This window comes from Ambystoma mexicanum, chromosome 8 (assembly GCF_040938575.1).
Source record: "Ambystoma mexicanum isolate Mex_15411 chromosome 8, UKY_AmexF1_1, whole genome shotgun sequence".
Lineage (NCBI taxonomy): Eukaryota > Metazoa > Chordata > Amphibia > Caudata > Ambystomatidae > Ambystoma > Ambystoma mexicanum.
The window spans coordinates 619,139,072-619,161,723 of record NC_090929.1 but is presented as its reverse complement, the minus strand read 5'-3'; the positions used below and the strand labels follow the sequence as shown (position 1 = coordinate 619,161,723).

Genomic DNA, 22,652 nt, shown 5'->3' with positions numbered 1-22,652 from the left:
TTTCTTTTTCTTAGGCCATCAAAAGATGGCCTAAGAAAAAGAAAGATTTAGAAGACTTATGTTTTTCACTAAAGGAAGGAGACATCATAGAGCATGCGACAGGGCCCACACCATGGGTCTCGCCTGTCGTCCCAGTGCCGAAGAAAAGTGCAGGCGGCCCAATCAGATTATGCGTTGACATGAGGTCACCGAACCAAGCGATCCTTCGGGAACACCGCCAAGTGCCCACAGATATGATACATCTTATTAATGGCGCTACAGTATTTTCTCGCCTTGACCTAAACAAGGGATACCACCAAATTGTGCTCAGTGAGGAGTTGAGCTACATAACCTTCACCACACATCTAGGACTCTTTCGATACAAACGCCTGAGCTTCGGGATTTCATCAGGGGACGAAATTTTTCAAGAGGAAATACGCAAAATCCTTCGACACACACCGCATTGCATTAATTATAATGATGACATTCTAGTATTTGAACACTCACAGGAAACACATGACGCAATGCTGATGGTGTGCACAGCACTAAATGACGCAAATCTCACACTGAACAAAGAAAAATGTGACTAACAAAAGTACCCTTAAACTCTTCTGACCCATTTTCTCTCAAAAAGGAATTCAACCCGACCCCGACAAGATAAAAGCACTGATGGAAGCTCCTCGACCTGGAACCGTGGCAAAAGTAAGATCCTTCCTGGGTCTGGCGAGTTATTGCACCAGATACCTCCCAGACTTCCACCACCACCAGCGCATCCCTGAGAGCGTTCACGAAACAAGATGCCAAATTTGAATGGGGACCAGCGCAACAAGTTCTTTGATGCAATACAGAGGGACATAGCTGCAGCCGTGTGTATGTCCTACTTTGACTCCAACTTACAGACAACACACTGTGGACGCCAGCCCCGTAGGACTGGGAGCAATCCTAGCGCAACATTCGGGGAGTGAACACGCCAGAAGAAAAATAGTCTCCTATGCCAGCAGAAGACTGAACAGAGATACTTGCAGGCTGAAAAAGAAGCCCTAGCGATTGCGTGGGCCTGCAAGCAATTTCATCTGTTCTTTTATGGCAAGCCATTCACAATAATCACGGACCACCAAGCACTTGTCACGATCTACGGAAAACCAATGGCACAAATGCTGCCGAGAATCGCGAGATGGGGACTCCGTCTCTAGGAATACAAATACACGATAATCCACAATCTGGGCAAGGATGAAAACCCAGCTGACTTCTCTCGGCATCCACTCGCCGGAGGAACAACCTCACAAGACAGGGCGGATGGGTACATTAATTACATAATACACCAGCCAATTCCACCCGTCGTCGCCATGACAGAGCTCGCAAAACACTGCGGCCGAAGATGCCACACTCGCACTTGTAGCGTTCTGCATCAGAAACGGAAAATGGAGATCAGTGGGAGAGGCACGGAAAGTCCAGCGTTGGATGAACATCTGTTCAAAACACTTGCAAAGTCAAAAGAGGAACTATCCATATCAGCGTCATCCCTGTTATTAAAGGGGGACAGAATAATCATACCAGCAATACTCCACCAGAAGATCATAGACATAGCACACGAAGGTCATCGCGGAATTGTTCGCACAAAACTCATGTTGAGAAGCAAGGTATGGTTCCCAAGAATGGACAGATTAATAGAAAAAAACACTGAAATCCTGCCACATCTGCCCAAGGTTACAAACCACGGTATTCCCAGAACCACTACGCATGTCAGAGCTTCCAAATGGAGTATGGGAGGAAGTAGCAATAGACTATTTCGGGCCTCTATGATCTGGGGGAATACGTGCTGGTAGTACTGGATGAGCATTCCTGCTACTCGGAAGCAGAAATGGTGGCCTCCACAGCACTAATTCCCGGAACTAGATTGCATATTATGCATATTCTCAGCGTTGGGAGTACAAAAGGTGGTCAGATCGATAATGGCCCACCGTTCACCAGCAGAGACTTCCGAGATTTTGCAAACTACCTGGACTTCTGGCATAAGAAAGTAACACCCTTCTGGCCCCAGGCAAACTGAGTGGTAAAGCACTTTATGGCCAACATCAAGAGGGCCGTCCACATATCAACAATCACATGCATGCCTATTGAACAAGCTCTCTGCCAACTCCTAAGGGATTGCAGCAACACACTGCATGACTCCACAGGGAAATGTCCGGCAGAACTCATGTTCGGATGTCCTGTGAGAAAGAAAGAGAGATCGAGAGTACCCAAGGAGGGCCAGGAAGTGGAAGAGAGCGAAGAGAAAGCGGAACAAGGAAAAGGGACAATCGAGCAAAAGAAAGAATGAAGGACTATGCAGACCGAAGAAGAAGGGCAGAAACTGCAGAAGTAGCAGTAGGGGAACAAGTACTGGTATGACAAGTACAGGTCCACTAGGAAATGCCACCATTCGACCCACAGCCCATGAAAGTATCCCACATCAAGGGCTCCATGATCACGGCAGAAAGAGATGGATGGGTCATAAAAAGAAACAGTTCATTCTTTAGAAGAGCCGAAGAGGACACCATTTGGACAAACGAACAATGCAGCGAAGAAGAAGATGAAGAAACATAAAGGGGGGGTCAGGATACTCGGCGGACGAAGATGAACCGGAAAGAGACAAGCAGAGCAGCATGGGGGAACATCCAGACATGGTCAAGTCGGGCCCTGCTGCATTGTTCGAAAACCTCGACAGTGGAATGAGGAAATAGGGTAGGAAGATATTTGGGGGGCAGAGGGAAAGGGAGAGATGTAGCATTGTGCGACGTTACCCTGTTGGGACGTGCCGATGCGTGAGCCTGGTCACATGACCGTGCGCACAGCGTGCCAATAAAGCAGTTATTGTTCACCCTCATGGTGTCCGGTTGTCAGTCCACTCACGCTGCAGGCCTATGTGTCCCCATCCATTGAAGACCCCCACCATCCCTCCCTCCACAGAGCAAGACGCCCCATCCAGCCCTCCAGACGCACCCCTAGATGTCCCACCCCTCCAGACCTACACCAATGTACCCCCATCCCTCCCTTTAGAGGCACACCAAGATAGCCCTTCCATCCATTCCAAACCACACGAAGATGCGCCCCCTGCGTTTATTCTAGACCCCAGCAAGATGCCCCATCCCTCCCTCTAGACCCATACCATGATGCCCCAATCCCTCTACACACACCAAGCTTCCCCATGCCACCCTTCAGATCCACTCAACGCCAAGATGCTCCAATAACTCCCAATCAGCCTTCATCCCTCCCCAAGCCACACCAATGTGCCCCTATTCCTCCCTCCAGACCCATGTGCCCCTATCCCTCCAGACCCACATCCATGTGCCCCTATCCCTCCAGACCCAAATCAAGATTCCCCCATCCCTCCCACTAGACCATACCATGATGCCCCATCCTCCCTCCACATAGCAAGATGCCCCATCCCCCTTGCAGACCCACACCCAATGCCCATGTGCCTCTCACACCTGCATAGCCCCAGCCGACCCCATTTAAAATACCACCCACCCAAACACACTCTCAAACATTAAATTCCCCTTTAAATCAGTCCTCCAAGTTAGCCTGTTTTATTAGTCCCCTTTGATAAATTAAGCACCATCATCCGTTGCCCCTTTTGTTAGGCCTCCATACCTTCCACGTTGAATAGATGAAAATGATTGTTAAAATAAATGTAATGTTCCGCTCCCCCGTCTCCATCTGGTGTCTGATACTTTCATGGTATCCCGAAGAAAATGCCTATTTTAAACTCGCCACCCAAAAGCACGCAGATTCCTGCTGCAGTCTGGCAGCTGTTGAGTTTTAAGTCTGGTTACAAATGACTGACAACTTCTGGTTAACTGTAAGATCTTTACTGAGTTTGGGCTTACTAGTTACAGTTCTTATGTCAGATAAGTCATGGGGAAAATAGGACACCCACCAGCATCCTCTCTCAGTGATTCCATCTTTCAACTGACCACCCTGGAACACTCACTCATGGATAAACATTTTGCGCTCTGCCTTCCATTTCAACATTCCATTCTATTGCAGGCATATCTAATCATAACAGCAGCCATAGCCATCCCGGTTCCCGCTTACAAAAATCAAGTTGAGGAACAAGAGTAAGTCGGACGTCCATCTGGTGTCTTGGATGAACTTTCCGGTATCTCGGAAGAAAATACTCATTGAGTCTACCCGTTTCGCGCTCAAGAAAATCACGATGGAGGGACAAGATGAAGTCGGACGCTCCAGGGCGTCTTGCAGGCACTTTACCGGTGTGACCATTTTAATCTCAGCCCAGGCAGATTCCGGTTGCGCTTTGTAACCTGGCAGTCGAAGCCTTCCCGGCCAGGCTCGTGAAAATTACATGAGCCACGTGATATCGGACGCTAGATGCCCAACGAAACGTGCCAAAGTCACGTGAAGAAAAGTAGGCGGGGCGTTGCCATAGTCCATTTCTCAACTGGATCCTACAGTCATGCTCGTGACTTACTAGATACGTTGGAACGTGCCAAAGTCACGTGAAGTAGAGCAGGCAGGGCGGTGTTTTGATCAGTTTCTCGGATGGGAATAAGAGTCTATCAACGAGCTAAATAGGGAGCTCAGCTGGATAAGAGTACGGGGCTGAGGGTAGGTCCGAGGAAGGTATAACCACGGTTGGGCGGGTTGGGGTAGATCGAGGGTCACGGTGGGTCGATTCATGGATGAACGAGGAATGGGCATATAGTTGTAGAGGCTATGTATAAAGAGTAGACACATGGGGTAAATTCAAATGTCCGAGGCATAGACGTACTTTTTAGGACTGGACACAATGGTGCTTGTGCATGGTGCTTGGGCGATAGACCGGGTGTGTAGAGGGCTAGCCAAGGATCCGGATGTGCTTGGCTGTTTGCGGTGGTAATCTATGGGTTCATGCAGGTAGAGGCACCAGAGAACAATTGACCCAGCAGTCGATTCTGGGAGTTTGGTGCGGGGATAGATCTACGGGTCCCTATGAATTTAGTTCGACCGTGACATAGGGTGCATGGATTGGGGGCTTGGCACAGTGACCGGGGAAGCTTCAGGGGTTCCTAGTTTCCAGAGCTCCAGGGTAGTTTCGGGGTCGATTGAGGAGGTGTCAGCCGATAGAGGTCTCGGGATGTCTGTTTCGCAGGAGCAGCCCTGCCCGTTGCCTCCCATGGAGCAGTGACCAAGGAGGAAACGGAGAACCTGGAGCCGTAATGGAGCCTCGGCAGGTGAAGGATCGCATCCTGGAGAACATCAGCCTGTCCGTCAAGAAGGTCAGTGGATGTGGGCGGCGTGGGGCGTAACCCAAGAGTAGACGGAAAGGCCCTAGCCACCCTACTCAGACGGTGAACCGAGCCCTGAAAGTGGGGAAGGGCGAGATGCACTAAGATTGCGACTCTCCACCCCTCTCCAAAAGCAGGCATAGCCGGGGTGCCGGTCGCTTTCGCTGATAAACCCAGATCTCAAGGCGGGTATGGTTGGGTACGTTTACTTGAAAGGGGGTGATGTGGCGAGTGATCTGCCTAAACGGGGGCCTGTTTCCGAGTGGTCTGGATGTTTTGTCCACTTAGAGCCCTATGCCAGTCATGAATGCTGTTACCAAGAAGAACACTATGGGACAGGGATCTATTATAAAGAAGATGTCACCAGTCGGTATTAATTTCCTAGTTGGTTGCATTTTATACATTGTAGTCTTTGTTCACGTCAGTGAAAACATTGATTAATTTAAAGGCAAAGCCAGGGTCTGAAGAAAAGTTTTCCCCTGTGACATGGAATCACGTGTTAACCTCTTTGGGTGAGTCGTTGTCTATGTTTTGTTTATCCAATGTCTGTCAGACGAATGCTAAGGTGGTGTAGCCATGAATGGCTGATGTTTTTCTGAGGTTAAAGGGCGCTGGATGCATTACACACCGAGTGCCTTGTGGGTGAAAGGTCACAACAATAACGTGCTTTCAGAGGACTAGGCGCATAAAGTAGTGTCACGAGGAAGACAGACATGGAGGCAATGCTGATCTACTCTTATTCGCTTAGCCGAAGTCTCATAAAGCACAGCTTTATGTACGCCTCGGCTCTAACCAGCGCTGGTCATTGCGCCGGATTTTCCGAGATCCGGCAAAATATGCATCACTTGAATGACTGGTCAGGATACATGGGAACATTCTTGTTGGGGTTGCACTCTGTAGAAAATATGTAAGCACGTTTTGTAGATTTAAAAGGTAATAACATTTTATACTTTGCTTGCGACATCATCGGAAACGCACCTCTCTAGTGTTATTTTACAGGTGTTAATCTCCTGAAATAGAAATGTTTTATTGGGAGGAGTGGAGAAAGGGGGCTTAGAAAACCTCCCATATGTGCCCACTCGCCGTCGCTGGTGGATCCCACAGTTAATCATTTCCATCACTGCCTTTCATAACAGAGCCCGTCATAAGCACTGTTCGTAGATCCCATACCCCTGAAGCAGTTATTAGGCACATCGCTGACGCCTGCCTTTACTGTGCGGCAAATACTCTTTGAGCCGCTGTACCCATTACCCATTCCAAATTAATAGTACCCATTACCCATTCCAAATTAATTAGAAGACAGATCACATGCTCTGCCATGGTCCTTATTCTCTTTTCATTGATTTTTTTTTTGTTTTGTTTTGTTTGGGCTGTGTGTTATAAGGATTCATTAACTTCACGTCCCTTTTCCTCGTCCCAGTACTTGCCTCATGCGGCCCCTCCTCAGACACACGAATTTCTTCCATTTCTTCTTTTCTGTATAACCCCTTTCCTTTACCCACAACCCCCAGTTGCATTTTCCCTGCCTCTGGCAAGGTCTTCTATTCCGGGTGCGGGGCACTGGGGAACGCAGTGTGCTGGCCCCCTGATGGAGACGATTGCCAGAGCATCTGTTTCCTTAAGGTCTGGCTTGCTCCTGGTTCCCCTGCGGCGCATGCACGGCATAGAGGCCAGGCGAGGGAGGCATCACTGCCCCAGTTCGGTCGGCTCGGGCATGGAGTCGCTCCCTATGGGCCTCTATTCATATCCTCTTCAGGGATTCTGCTTGCCATCTAGATGGGACAATGGCCTGGCAGTCTCAATGGGGTACTGGTAGGGAAGTTTCTTCAGGGGCTCTCTGCTTCCCGTCCCTGTACCTCTTTGGGACTGTGCAATCTGGGTTTCTGATTGCGATCACGTCTTCCCGTAGGCTGGGGGGCAGTCGGCACTCTGTTGTGTGGCCCCCCTTTTTGGGGGTGCTGCCAGATTCTGTCATTTTGCAATATGATCCTAAGTTTTGCTTACGGTAGTGTCTCGGTTTCACATGTCTCTGGGTCTGGCTATCTTTGCTTTTTTTCGAAATCTGCAGATGCCGAACGAGGTGGCTTGGCATGCCATTGATGTGCGACGGGCAGTTCTGGAATGTCTTGCTCGGACTGCCCTGTTCCGGCGTTCTGATAGTCTTTTTGGTTTCATTTGGCCCTGCAGGTGCGGGGCGGGTGGCCTCTCTGTTTTCGATTGGCTGTTGTATCCGTCCGGTCATTCCATGTCTTGGTTGCTTCTGGTTTGCTGGTGCCTGGCTACGTTCATGGTCGTGCTATCGGGGACATGGCTGCTACCTGGGCGGATGCGTAAGGGGTTTCTCTACAGGAGATTTGTAAGGCGGCCACCTGGGCAGTTCAGTGCACCTTTGTTATCCGCTATCTGTTGAATGTCTCTCTCTCCGGGGTTGGTTCTTTTGGGGCTGGAGTTTTGTCTTTGGAATGTGCATTTGGGGTCATTGGAGTTGTACCTTGTTTTCCTGCGCTTCTGTCTGTCTCATCGGGACCTCTCCCCGATGCTGCTTTGGCATACCTCATGAGGTAAGTACTGGAACAAGAAAGAGGGACGTGGATGTAATCCTCTGATTACGTAATCTTCATTACTCCTACTCTTCCTTGTCATAGTACTGGACGACCCTCCTCTCCCTCCTTGCGGGGTGAGTCCCATGGTCTGGCTTGGTTATAATGAACTGAGGGTTGTGGGTAAAAGGGAGGAGTTCTATAGAAAAGAAGAAATGGTAGAAGGCACTGTGTCGGAGGCGGGGCCTCAAGAGGTAAGTACGGTGATGAGTAAGAGCAGGACTAGGATTAACAAAGATTACTGGTAAGTAATCAGAGCATTCCAAACTCTGTTGCCATTTGCATGATGAGAGGGAGAGAGATTTTTTTTTCTATTGTGTTGATGCATGCATGGATGCAAGTCAGTTTCTAGGTATTCTGTGCGGTGTGGAAAGCATAGAGGCATTTGTGACCGAATTGGTGATGTATGTGCCCCTGGGGGTAGGATGCATTGGCTTGAGGTGTGGTATGTAAATAGGTTGTAGAGCTCAAGTGTTGTGCTGCTTGATGTCTGTTCAGAGGAGTGTTCAATCGCCATGTGTGGGTGGCTCAGTTAGTATGCGTATTGGCATTTAGAATTTGAGCACGTTTATTGCCGGCACCAGTCAGAGACCTTAATGGGCAGACAAACATAAAACCATACACAGCAGATAATAACATGGCGTGAAAAAGGTATGGATGTCAGGAAATGCATAAGAAGTCATAGAAACACCTGAAATGGAACTTGCAATTGGGGTTCTCCTTGTGTGCCTAGCACTAGCCTGTAGCATACAGGTCCCACTTGACTTTCTCATGTTGTCTCTGTCCGTTAATGACATGAGTATATCATACCCGCTCTGAATTTCAAGAATGTGTAAATATCTCCATCGTATCTCTTATCGTATTCCCACTCCGAGGGAAAGCCAGGAAGCACAGGACCCCCACCACTGCAGGAGCAGTGCTGCCCATTGCCTAGGTGAGGCTAGGGATGAAAGTCCCTGTTGCATAGACCTCCGCTTCCTATTCATCATCTTGTCTCCACGAGCAGAACTGAAATCTGCTCTGTGGGTCATAATTCGCCTGAAGCTGCTTTGTGCGCTCACAATGTAGATCCCTGCAATAGCTGCTGAGATAAGTTTGTTTTTTGACACCGCCGCCATTAGAGGAGGCAATGCCAAGTCCAAGATGGCCGATCGTCTGTCTTCACCGAGCTTCGCTACCTTGCTGATGGTGTAGGCCTGGTCTGATTGGCCCACCAACGCTTCTTCAACCAATCCCCTTTCGCCGGCAGGCAAATGCCGACCCACCCCCTAAGGCCACCCACCAAGCCTTCCTGTCTGGAGCCTGTCGTGAGCCGAAAGAGCCACGAACGCTGCCCGATTCTTTGTAAACTGTTAGGACTTTTCTGGGTAAGTGCCTGTATTGCGTCCATCCGATCCCGTTACACACCATGATATTCGCACGTAACTTCGCCGGGCTTACATGCGCATCTGCCTCATGTGTGATCGGCTCCGCTGTCCTTCCCACACCCAATGCAACTCGGCCAGCAACTATCCGCAACACAGACTTTAAGCCATCTCTATACTGCTCGGATGTCCTAATCACCTGTATGATGTGTCAACCCAGTTTGCAATACTTTGATCCTCAAATACTCCATATGTGCAAACTGACTAACTGTATTGCAGCCCTATCTTGCGCCTGCTCTTGCATATCTACCCTAACACAATTTAAGGTCCCGCTCCGCCCACGTCCCTTACTGACGCAGGGCACCATTCTACTCCATCCTACGCCAGCTTTGTGTGCTGCATTTGTACATCTCATGTCACTATATGTTCGGTACATGTGGACACTGCCAGGCACCTTAGTCACTGTGCCACCCTTGTCTTTACTCGCGGGATAACTATGGTCATTACAAGTTAAGCATTTGCACTTTCGGTGTATCCTATGTCATTCTGGTCATTGCTTTGTACTCGCTGACTCATTGTATTATCCAGGTCACTATTTGCCTAACTACTATAGTCATTGTTAGGCAGCCATGTGCACTCTGTGTTGCTTACGCCATTCCATGTACGAGACTTTGATCATTGCCCGATACTCGTCGACTCATTGCGCTTCCCAAGTCATTATATGCATCAAAATTGCTGCATCTCAGGCACTTGTGCTAAAACTGCATCTAGGCGAGTTATTGTCTACGCATTTAAATTGCTGCATCTCGGGCCCCATTTCTAAAACCGAATCTAGGTGTGCTATTGTCTGTGCATTTGAATTGCTGCTTCTCAGGCCCCATTGCTAAACTGAATCTAGGTGTGTTACTGTTTGTGCATTCTGATTTGCTGCTTTTCTAGCCCCTTTGCAAAATTGTACCTAGATATGCCACTACTTGCACATCTTGAATTGCTGCCTCTCAGGCCCCATTGCAAAAACTGAACTTAGGTGTTACACGGCTGTATGTTAATTGCCAGCAGCCTCATTGCATAAGTCCCATCCTGCCCACGCCTACAATGTATCTCCTGATGCTTTACACTGCTCTACTTAGATCACTATTATATATTATGAGCACACAATATCCTACTATGTTACAAAATTCACTTCCACTCGCGCCTACGCCTAATTTCCACAGACTAACTGACATGATTACCACACCTTGCACTGTTCTACAGAGGAACCAAAAATTACGCGCCAGACTCCCAAGGTTCTATGACCCTTTAACCAAATTATCACATAGCAATGTCAGTATTAGCCCCTGCAACACTAGCCATTCCCAGCATCCTCTTCAACTTAACAGCAGACTCGTCCGCGAACCTATCCTCGCCCAGAAAGGCGCTCATGAAACTCAGCTACCACCTTTGAAACCAGTACAACCTGGGACCAAGGGGGCACTTATAAATGCCCGCTCTATGGTAGCCCACGCAACAGACATAGCCGACATATTGCACAATGAAGATTTAGATTTCCTAGCTGTCACTGAATCTTGGCTCCACCCAGCAGCTAGTCCCGCAATTATGTTAGCCTTACCAGATGACTATACTCTACTAAGACTCGATCGTACTACCTCTCGAGGCGGAGGTCTTGCCATTATAGCTAAAACCAAACTCTCATTGAAAACTTATCCATCCTTTAACGTAGGATCATGCGAATCCCTAACTGCGAAGTTAACCTTATCTAATACACAGTCCATATCTATTCACCTTATTTACCGACCCCCGGCCCTCTAGGATCATTTGAAGAAGACCTTACAAACATCTTATCAAATAATCTCAAGAACTCTTATCATATTAGGAGACTTTAACCTTGGTCTTAGCAACCCTTCAGATGCCAAAGCCACACTAATTAACAACACCTTAGAGGAATTAGGCTTTACCCAGAAGATCACAGATCCCACCTACACCAAAGGTAGAACTCTTGACTGGCTAGCTGTGCATAATTGCCCAGTCCTGGTCTCATCCATATTGCCACAGCCTTGGACAGACCATTGTTTGATCTTGTTCTCCTTGGAGGCGACACCAGTGCAAGTCGATAGTATACCTCCAGCTGTCCAGACCAGAAACAAAAGAAACATCACTCCTGAAAGCCTTGTCCCCTTGATCTTACCGACCCTGAATGCCATTCCGGACCCCACAGATCCCTGCACTATGGTAGACCTATATAACAGTTATGCTTTCATCTCTTGATGACATAACACCCCTGAAGCTGAGAAAGAGCAAACCTCGAAAACATATCAACACCTGGTTCTCTCCCCATCTTAAAGCCCCCAGACAGGAGAAGCGACGGTGTGAAACAAATTTGGAGATCACATCCCTCAGAAAACAATAAGAAAAACTTGAGTATACTAGCCTCCCAGTATAAAAAAGAAATTATCCTGGCCAAACAAACTTCCTATAGCACTTGGATCTCGCAAGATAAATCTAACACCAGAGAGCTCTTTGCAATCCTGAAAGAGGTAGATTCCCCTGTACAAATGCCTGACTCTTGCCTCAAGGATAAAAACTGGTGCAAAGGCATACAAAACGCCCTAGCTAACAAAATCACCTCTCTGAAGATGAAGATAAGCATTAAAAAAGACTCCCTTCTCTCTTCCACTAAATCTAGTATCTATAGTCCCAAAACGACACACTCCACTCTTACGCATCCCCCTGCGCCCAATCCCCATATCAATTTCCATAAAGTATCCACCAAAGAGGTTGAAAACGTCATTCTCACTCTCAAACCCTCAAACTGCCATGGGGACTTATGCCCTGCACAATTGATAAAAGATGCGTCTCGTGATCTCGCACCATTTATCACCAAACTAATAAATGCTTCATTCACATCAGGCACCATACCTAATAACTTGAACCCCCCCCCTCAAAAAACACAATCTAGATCCCTCTACTCCCACTAATTACCGCCCCATCACCACAGTACCGTTCCTACTTAAAATCCTCGATAAAATAGCATACCAACAAATCCAACATTACCTTGAACACTTCCACCTCCTAGGAGTCCGACAGTCTGGCTTCAGGCCTCAGCACGGAACTGAGACTGCACTCCTAGATCTCAAGGCACAGATAGATGAGCTGAGAGACAAGGGTAAGACTGCATTATTGCTACTTCTTGATCTCTCAGCTGCTTTCGACCTGGTCGACCCTAAGATCCTCTGCAATCATCTACAAACGGCAGCCCATTTTTCTCAAAAGGCAACCGACTGGATCCAATCCTTTCTTAACAACCGCACTACGAGAGTCTTCTCCCCATTAGCAGCTGCCAATCCAACGCCTATTACCTGTGGCGTGCCTCAGGGCTCTTGCGTCTCCCCGACCCTGTACAACATTTTTACAAAGCCCCTTTTCGATGATCTAAATGGTCTGGGTATCACCTACACTAACTATGCCAATGATACCCAGATCCTCATCCCGTTGACTGGGAATTATGACCAGGATTTGGCCTTTGTCAATAAAGTGTCCCTCATCATCCAGGCATGGATGGCCTCACACGGTCTATGTCTGAATGATGACAAAACAGAACTCCTCATTCTAGGCTCCTGATCCAACCTTAACAAACTAGGCCAAAACTACTCCTCTTTTGTAATTGACAATAACAAGATCACCATAGCCAAGGAGGTCAAAACTCTCGGCTTCTGCCTAGATTCCACAATTACCTTCAAAAAACAAGTTATTGCTATGGCATCCGCCACATCTTACACATGCAAACTTATCAGAGCAGCCAAACTATTCCTTTCACCATCTAACTGTACACTTTAGCCAGGGCTCTGATCCTGTCCAAGCTGGACTATTGTAATGCTCTTTATGCAGGTTGCAACAAATATATCACAAATAAAATTCAAATTCTACAAAATAATGCCTTAAGAGCGGCTCTTAGCATCCTGAAGAAAGCCCATATTTCTGAGACTAGAAGATCTGTCAATTGGCTATCAACGAAAGACAAAATCTTCCTCAAATCCATCTCTCTGACTCACAAATGCCTCCACCAAGCAGCCCCTCAATACCTAATAACTAGATTCACCAGACCAGCATCATATCGCCCTTCTAGAATGGCTAACACTAATCTCCTCCTAGTGCCCAGATTCAAACGCACAATGTCTGGAGGAAATAGCTTTCCTGTCAAAGCAGCACAATTCTGGAACTCCCTACCCCCACCCTTTAGGGATGACCTCCCTTACCTTCAATTCAGATCTAAGGCCATCCTTTGGCTCAAGGAACATGCTACTTAACGCCCCCCCTTGCTGCGCCACATTAAAATGACTGCAACTATGTATACCCATTTTTTCAACTGATCTTCTTAGATACAACTCATCATATAACTTGTATATATTGTATAACTCGTGTAACCATTTGCCGTATCGGCTCTCGTTGTTTTTGATGTTTCCAGCACTGTAACCTCAGTTGGACTTCAACTTTTACTGTTATGTAACCAAGTTTCGCAATCCTCTTGATGCTTCTGCGCCTTGTTACCCTTGGGCTAGGTGTGCACTATAAATAAAAATACAATACAACAAAATGTCAAAAGAAGAGCATACTACTTGCTGAGTAATAAACAAATAATCTGCTAGTATAATAACCGTATTGTGTTTAATTTATTTATTGGACATTTGTAAGGCGCCTATGCAACAAATGGTGTTTCAATGCACCACAAGACAAAAAGGTGAGGGGGCAAGGGAGAAATATAACAATAATGGTCCTACTAGGCCTTGTGACATTCAGATTGTGCAAGTGCAGTAACAAGAAGGGTGAGGGGGTTTATTTAAAAATTCTTGTATACCGCGCCACATGCAGGGCGTGCACATACAATGGACAGACAAACAAAACATAAAAACTGAGGACAGTAAGAGAGAGCAGTCAATCGGAGCACGGGAGCTGGCAGAGAAGAAGAAATTCGACTATTGGGTTTGGGGGGGGGGGTAGTGCCAGTCTACGCAAAATGGAGGAATGGGAGGAGACATTACAGGGGAGAGTGCAAATGAAAAGTGGGTTAGAGAAGGGAAGGGGGGGAAGAGAGTGGGTGCGAGAGGGAGGCCAGATGGGCAAGTGCCAGGGAATGCATGGGGTGCAGGGGGGTCAAGGTCCCCATGCTAATTGCAAGGGGGGGGCTGGTGCCCTGTAGATTTCAGAGGAAACCAGGCAGCTAGTCACTCCGGCAGGTGGGGTGTTAGGAGGGGAGAGGGAAGGAAGAAGAGCAAAGTAGGGTCTTGAGAAGCTTCTGGAATTTAAGGAGATCCGGCTCAAGCCTGAGAGGGGCAGGGAGTCCATTCCAGAGGGAAGCACCTCCAGAGGAGAGAGATCTACCCCCCCTACTCTCTGCTTAGAGAAGTGCCTTGTCTGCATATAGTTGGAGCTAGAGGACTGAAGGCTCTAGCAGGGAGGTATTTAGGGCGAGGGAGTTGGATGTAGCGGGGTCCCAGGCCCCAGAAATCCTTGTGGATGATGCAGAGGGTCTTGTACTTGATTTTAGCAGCATAACTTGATCCTAGCAGTAACCGGGAGCCAGTGAAGAGATATTGGGGTTGGAGAAATGCAGTTCCTGGATGTGAGGCCAAGGATAAGTCTTGTAGTGCTATTCTGAATTATTCGAAGGGGGCAAAGGGAGGACAAAGGGGGATTGAGGAAGAGGCTGTTGCAGTAGTCCAGTCTAGAGAGAACCAGAGATCTGGAGATATTGAGTTTCTGGGGAAAGGAGGAGGTGCAGCTGGTAGTGGGCCGCCTTGGCAAGGTTCACGATGTGAGGAGAAGGAGAGAGAGGACAACAAGCTTTTTTGCCTCACTAGAGGTTTAGGGGAGGGGACTCATAGAGGTCAGCCAGAGGGTAGAAGGGAAGAAGGGAGCAGGGGTCCCAATGAGAAGGATATCTGTCTTACTGGCATTAAGGCAGAGATCATTCGCAGCCCTCCATGCTTGAATGGCAGTCAGACGGTCAGGGATGAGAGATGAAGAAGAGGAGGCAGTAGATAGAAGCTTGAAGGAGAGCTGCGTATCTGCATAACACGAAGTGAGGAGATGAGGAAGAGATTAGGTGATGCAGAGGGGCAAGGTAGATGTTGAAGAGCCACAGCGAGAGGATAGAGCCTTGAGGGACAACACAGGTGGAGAATGACGGGGGTGGGGGAGGCCCAGTTGAACCTGGGAAGGTCTGTCGGAGAGGAATGAGGTCAAACAGTCCAATGCCAGGCCCATGATTCCAACAGTGTCAGAGGCAATTTATCAGGGTTTCATGATTGACTGTGTCGAAGGCAGGGGAAAGATCCAGAAGCATAAGTACGGATGGAGAGTTGGAATTGAGATTTGAAAGCAAGTCATCACAGGTGTTCAGTAGAGCAGTTTCCATGCTTCTGGCTGCTCTGAAGCCAGACTGGTGTTCGTGGAGCTAACCAACAGATTCAGTGTGTTGGATCAGTTGGGTGATGGCCAGCTTATCCAGGAGTTGCCCAGGAATGTGGTAATGGAGATGGGTCAGTAATTAGCCAGGCAGGAGTGTTCAGCAGAGGGCTTTTTGAGAAGATGCACAACGGAATGCTTGAGGGGTAGCGGGAAGGAGCCAGTGGCAAAGGAGTGATTACAGAAATCAGCCAAGGTTGGCACAAGGGAGTCAATGCTGTCCTTGATAGTTCTGTAGGAGCAGGGCAACACCTGTTTGGAGGAGACCTTCATAGAGCTGACTTGTCTAGAGACTTTCCTCCGTTGGTATGGGTGAGAAACAAAAGAATTAGGGAAGGGGGAGTGGGGCCAAGTGAAGCCTGAGAGATGGGGCAGAGTGCAAGGGAGGGAGGAAGAAGGGGAGTAGAGGAGTTTGAGGACAGCATGTGCTGAGTTTTGGTTACAAAGCGGGAGGCCAGTGAAGTAAAGAGGGTCAGGTATGGTAGGGGAGAAGCGGAGAGTAAAGTAGGATTGGAGAGTTCCTTGCAGATTTTGCCCGTGTTAGTGGCCCCGGAGATGCAGGCTTGGATATGGGCCATCTTCTACGAGCAGATGGAGAGTCTGTATTACCTTTGGAGCAGGCGGCAGGCCTTTAAAGAATCCAAACTTTCACTATTTTTTTTCTATTTTCTAGTGCAGCATTTTTGTGGATTTGTTTGCATGCTGTCATACACTTGAAACAGTAGTCATTTACGAATGACATTTACAACATCTTCATGTTTCAATCCCTGTGACTCATGTTTACATTATTTCCTCAACACTTAAATGTTCAAACTCCTAAAATTCACAAATGATGAACTCTTATCCATGCCCAACAGAATTAATTTGACCAAAACTAAATTTGCATTAACCATCTGTCGTTTCAATTATGATGGTGCTCCCATCTCTAAAAGTCTACCTTATGAATTCATTATGTGACTTTGTCCATGAGAAATCTAAATTTATACAGTGCCAATCCCCCAAATTGAAATAAACGGCAATGCATTGTTGCTCTGACATAAACTGAAAAATGGCAAAAATTGCTCTCCAATTATGTGACCCTCCGTGATACTTATAGTCTCATCCACTTACTGTCAAAACAACTTGAACATCATAAAAAATAAGAGATAATCCCTCTAAACTACTAACACCCATTTGTGCCTGTACCCAACCAACGCTATATTAACACTGAACTCTTTTCTCAAAATCTTTGTTACTATTAGCGTCTATTGCATGTTATGTCTGTGGCAATACTGTGTCCATGATTGACATCATTCAAGATAATCTTAACCTCATCCCTCACTGAACGCCAAATACATCCTTCAGTACTCAAACATCATTTCTATTAATGCAAAAATCTGACTTGACGCCACATTAGTTTAATGTAGTAAATCCTTTGATACTAAACATAGAAAAGAGACCCCTATAACGTGCTCTGAAGCCATGTTAATTCCCATGGTGGCCATTTTAAAATGGTAATCGGGCGATATACCGCTCAAAAGATTAGAGCACCTATAACATTTTCACTTGAAAAATATAAACTATGTCTCCATGCACATGCCACATTATAGAAAATGGTCTATGCACTGCATCTAGTGCTCTCTACACACACCTTGAGTGATCCGCACAATCCCAAAATCTACTCGATCGTGAATGGGACCAAAAGATGATCACACATGGTTGGTCCAAAGAAACAGTGCAATAGGGTCCTGGGAAGTCCCTCTGACGGCCGATAGTCCCGGTTACAAGAGCCTCACCCAGATTCTTTAGCTCACTATCTTTCACAGAGGAGAAATATCCAAAACAGAAATGCTTGGCAATTCTCTTCTGAACAAGAGTACCAACAACAACCCCAGACACGTGTTTTGGTCTGGTTGGACCTCATCAGTAGGGTGGAGCTGTGCCTCTTTAAGACTAGTGAGCAAGGGGTCTACATCTGGTTTCCCCTAGTAACTTTGGGTGAGACCCAAAGTTACTTAAAATATGCCAAAAACAAGGAGGGGTCCTGGGAAGTCTCTCTGCCGTGTATTAGTCCCGGTTACGAGAGCCTTACCCAGATTCTTTAGGTCACTATCTTTCACAGATGAGAAATATCCAAAAACACAGCAGTCTTTGTCCTGCACTGGGGCAGTCCAGCACCGAAATGCTAGGCAATTCTCCTCTGAACAAGAGTACCAACAGCAACCCCAGACACGTGATCCAAAGAAAACCAACTGGAAATGTGTCCAAAATGATCACGCGTGATGGATTTCATAATGGAGAAGCGCCCTCTTTGTGGATGCCACATTGTGCTGTTATGAAATCAAGGAAACTAAATAGTGTAACGTCAAACGGACTAACCTCTTTCTCTATTTACATGTGCTGTTAGTTGAAACATCAATCCTTTCTACCAAGTGCTACTAATAACAAATGTTAGACTCATTAATTGCAACACTTCACCAAGTTGTTGGGTTAGTTTGTGACCACGTGAGGCTTTATTAAAAAAAAAAAAACACCTAAGTGATCACTCCTCGTTCACTCCTGCTGGGAGCATGGTTTTTAATTTGTGAATCCAAAATACTTCTCTCTGCAAGTGTCTTTTTTTTTTTTTTTCTTTTTCTCAGTTTCCACCTCGTGAATGTCTTGGTATAACTTTGATGACTTGAAATTTGAGTTGCACAACCTGATGACCGGTTTCTGCAAAGTGTCTTGCAAACAGTGACTTCAGATTCTGATTTTTTGTTTTGTTTTTGACAATCCTTTCTTTAGTCATTTGTGTGGTTTCAACAATGTACAACTTACCGCATCAACACTTTAGATTATATACAATATACATTGGAATACAGGTAGCGCAGTTCCTCAAAATAATAATCCTTTCTCCAATTTTAGGATGATATGAATGTTATATCACAGTGAATACAGTTCAGACAGGCGAACGTTCCCAAGAAAGTTTGTTGTACTGTATTGTGTATTCATTTATAGGGTGCTCCCAACCCTCGGGTATCTGGGCACGGTACAGGTTTCATATGTTAAACATTTAGAAGAACGGTTATATTACAGCATAATTACATCATAGTACATTCTATACTATTACTTTGTGTACATTATTTACAGTTTCTTCGTGTACAAGTACAGACATAAGGGGTATACCTGTTACTGGATAAAGGTGAGTTGTGAAATTTGAGAACAGGGTAAGATATCAGCAAAGTGCGATATAGGATAGTTGTATTACAAAAGTGGTGTAAGTTATGGGTGTTGAGCCCCTATGTAGGGCAGCCATATGCCATGTCTAGTTTTGGTGGTCAAGGGAGTGCAGCCAGAGTTTGGCATTCTTCTTGGAGTGACAGGATGGTAAGGCTCTTCAAGAATCAGGGATAGAGTTCCATAATTGGGGGGCCATGAGTTTGAATTTAGGGATTCTGAGACTGTTGGTTTGCACCTTTCTGATGGGACATTCAGAGGTATGCCTAGTGAATCGGTCCACCAGGTATTGTGGAGACTTGTTTGCGAGACATTTGAAGGTTAGGTTGAGTGATTTAAGCTTTATTCTGTCTTTTAATGGCGAGCCAATTAGTGAAACGCCTGGCCTGAGAGATATTCTGAGTTTTCGGTATTCTTGGCAGTTCTCAAGGTATTATTTTGGAGTATTTGCAGTTTGCTTATGTTGTGTTTACTAGGGCTCAAATATAGTGCGTTGCAAAAGTCCATCTTTGATAGGATGAGGGCACGTGCAATCGTGATGCAGCTTTCCGCGGAGAGGAAAGGTTTGCACGTGTAGAAATTTGCCAAGTTCTTACTGATGTCAGCCCGAATCGGCTTATCTCTCACATTTATTTGACGTTCATATGCAATTCTGGGAAATTCTTACAAATAATACCAAAAATTGCATCTGTTCATAAAATTGGCCAATACTTATTCATTGACTTGATGTAGTTGGTCCAAACGTTAGAGGTAAAGTCACTTGTGGTCATTCATCTCAAATGTGTTGTTAGTATTCCAGAAATTCCCTCCTATTTTTCACACAAGCCTGACGCTATGCTTTTGTAATCACCTTCTCAGGCTACCGTCGATTACTCAATTTAGCATGTTAGACTGTTGCTTCATTCTCAAAATCTTGTTCTTCAGAGCTGGTTCTTCTCAATCTTAAGAATTGTGAATACGGAAAGTTTTGTAGCAAATTCCTTGGCTGGAAAGACTTCCGATCCGGCAGTGAACCTTTATCGGTGTTCTTATGGAACACCGTGAATTGTATCCGATTCTGTGGAATTAGTATAACATTTGTATCTAAACAAATTAATCCTACCCTCTGAGACATTAGAAGTGAATTTTATCGTGTCGTGAACTTCATTTACACATTTCCAAAAGTCAGTGAGCTCGGTTTCAGATTCTTGCCACAGACGGAAGACCTTGTCAATGTATCTCAACCAAAGTTTACCACCTTTTTTCCATTATGCTGAATCTAATAAGTTTTCATTTTCAAATTTCCGCATAAAGAGATTTGCATATGCTGGGACAAATCTTGTTCCCATAGAAGTTCCTTTAAGTTGCTGATAGAATTGACTGCCAAATGTGAAATAATTATTGTACAATACAATTCTCAATAGTTCACATAGGAAGTGGTGGTTCACATCTTGGATATAATGACTTTGTAATGCGTTCAAAACAGTTTCAGTGCCCTCCGCATGTGGAATATTCGTATATAAGCTTGATACATCCATAGTCACTAAAGTGCACTTTCGTTCTGTAATTTCCAACCTTTGTGGTAAATTGACGAAATGTGTCAGATGGATGTTATCAATCACTAATAGTTGGAGTGTGTTTCAATAAATACAGATTTCGTCAAAAATATCTTTGGTGGGTCCATATGAATTTTTGGAAGGCAATGAAACAGAGGTATAGTTGGATCATCTTTTTCCAGTGCCCGGTGTGTCAAATTACTGATCTATCCACTTTCGTCAGCATCTGTTGGTAGAGTCTTTAACCTCCTCTTGAATGGTAAGAGTTGGATCTTGTGTCAATAGTTTAAGTGGACCAATCCTGTAGTTGTCACTTACATTCGTCAATGTAAGTAGATGTGTTCATTATAACGATAGCTCCTCCCAACTTATCCAATATCTCCATTTTGTGTTTGGTCATTGCAGGCTGCTTCAACCTTTGATTAAAATTTAAAGGACTCAAGCCGTTATGAACAAGTTTCTTAAAGATGTTCAGAGTATTCAGTTGAATCATATAGATCTACTCGTTCCAGGTCTGTTTTTCGGTGTCTGTTTTTTAACCTCTTCTGGTAATCGTACCCCCCCCGCCCTCTCGGTAAACCCCACCCCCTTTTTTTTTTCCTTCTAAAAAAGAAACCACTGATATTAAACTAGTTGCTGATGTAGTCGGTTGATTTTCAGGCATAGAAATGTCCTCTTCGTCTACATCAGTCTACATCAGTAGAAGAACTAGATGGGTTTGAAGGATCAGTAACGGGTTGTACATTTTGTTTCTTAAAGAAACGTACTGGGCTGTCCTCCAACCAGGTATAAACTCTGTCAAATTGGTAATCAAAAGTGTCTCTTCTAAATTTTCGTAATGGTTTTTTTTATTTTTATTTTTGAATTTTTTTAAAAATATGTTTATTTTTGAACAAGGCAGGAAAACCTTACATTTACTTGCAGTCAACATTCAGTATGCATTATTACACGAGAGTACTGCTTCCCCCCCATCCCCCCTCCCTGAGTTCATCCCGTAGTTCATTCCCCTTCCTCCTGTTCCTGTCCCTGTGGGGCGGGCCAGCTCTCTAGGACCCTCCTGGCCAGCTGAGGTTTGTATGTTAATGCTGGAAAGTCTCGATCAAATTCGAGGACCGGGTTCCAAATGTTCTGGAAGCGGTGGAGAAGGCCTGCTCTGGCCGCGGTCACCTTCTCCGCGATGAGTACATCCCACAGTTTCACCCACCACAAGGGCAGGAGTGGGCCTTCCACCGACTTCCATGTGCGGGCCACCACTATTCTACCTGCCAACAGGCATTGGGACAGCAGTTTAGCTTTAGGGCCTGTGCGTGGGTAAATCCCTGGGACCGGGGCGCCCAAGAGAATAGGTTTGGGCTCTAGTGGGAGTGTAATGTGCGTGATTTCTGCAATGACTGCTAGGCATTCTTTCCAGAAGTTCTGGGCCTTGGAACAAGTCCACCACATGTGGAAAAAGGATCCTACTTGGCCACATCGTCTCCAGCAGGCCGGGTCCACCGAATGATTCATGTTGTGCAGTCTTAAAGGGGGGGTAGTACCAGCGTAGTAAGATTTTGTGGGTGCATTCTCTATTTGTAACACAGGTGGATGCTGATTGGGTGCGGGTCCAGATGTCCACCGAGGCTTGGTCCTCTATGGGGTGTCCCAGGACCGCCTCCCACTGTGCCATGGCTCGGGATTTGGAGGTGAGAAAGTCTTTTTGGAGAAGCTTATATAATGTTGAGATCTTACTTCGGAGTGGAAGGTCTTTGAGAGTAAGTTCTATGGGTGTGGGAAGGCGGGTTGCTGCTTGGCGTATGTGTGAGTGGGAACACCAGTGCCGCAGTTGGAGGTAAGTGAACCTGTCCGTTTCTTGAAGGTGGAAGCTATCTTTACATTGTTCGTAAGAGAGTGGTTGTCCTCCCTCGAAGAGTTGTCCTACGGTCTCTAATCCGCCCACGATCCAGTTTTTGGGAGCTGTTCCCGGGGAAAAGGCAGGGTTCAGGAAGACCGGGGATGAGGTATTAAGTCCCCTTGGGATTTTCTTCTGCTTCAGCGTCTTATCCCATATGGCAACAGTGTGCCTGGTGGTCAGTAATAGCTCCTGCCATGGTCGTCTGGCTGCCGGTGGGATGTGGGGAAGGAAGTGTAGGGGAAGGGCTAGGCGCGAATGTTCTATGTCCACCCATCTAGGGCGATTGTTAATTGTTTGCCATGCTTGGGTGCACGCTAGTTGGGCTGCTATCTGGTATTTCTGGAGGTCAGGGACCC

General features: G+C 46.2%; 1 protein-coding gene across 2 annotated transcripts in view; it reads left to right on the top strand.

Moving 5' to 3' along the window:
- The first annotated feature begins 4,420 nt into the window (after positions 1 to 4,420).
- Positions 4,421 to 22,652, top strand: part of PLEKHM2 (pleckstrin homology and RUN domain containing M2) — a 775,621-nt gene continuing 757,389 nt past the window's right edge. For both annotated transcript variants that reach the window (XM_069610321.1, XM_069610320.1), the window contains exon 1: positions 4,421 to 5,237. In XM_069610321.1, the coding sequence (XP_069466422.1) occupies positions 5,178 to 5,237 (60 nt within the window). In that variant the 5' untranslated portion in view covers positions 4,421 to 5,177. The remainder of the gene's footprint in view (positions 5,238 to 22,652) is intronic.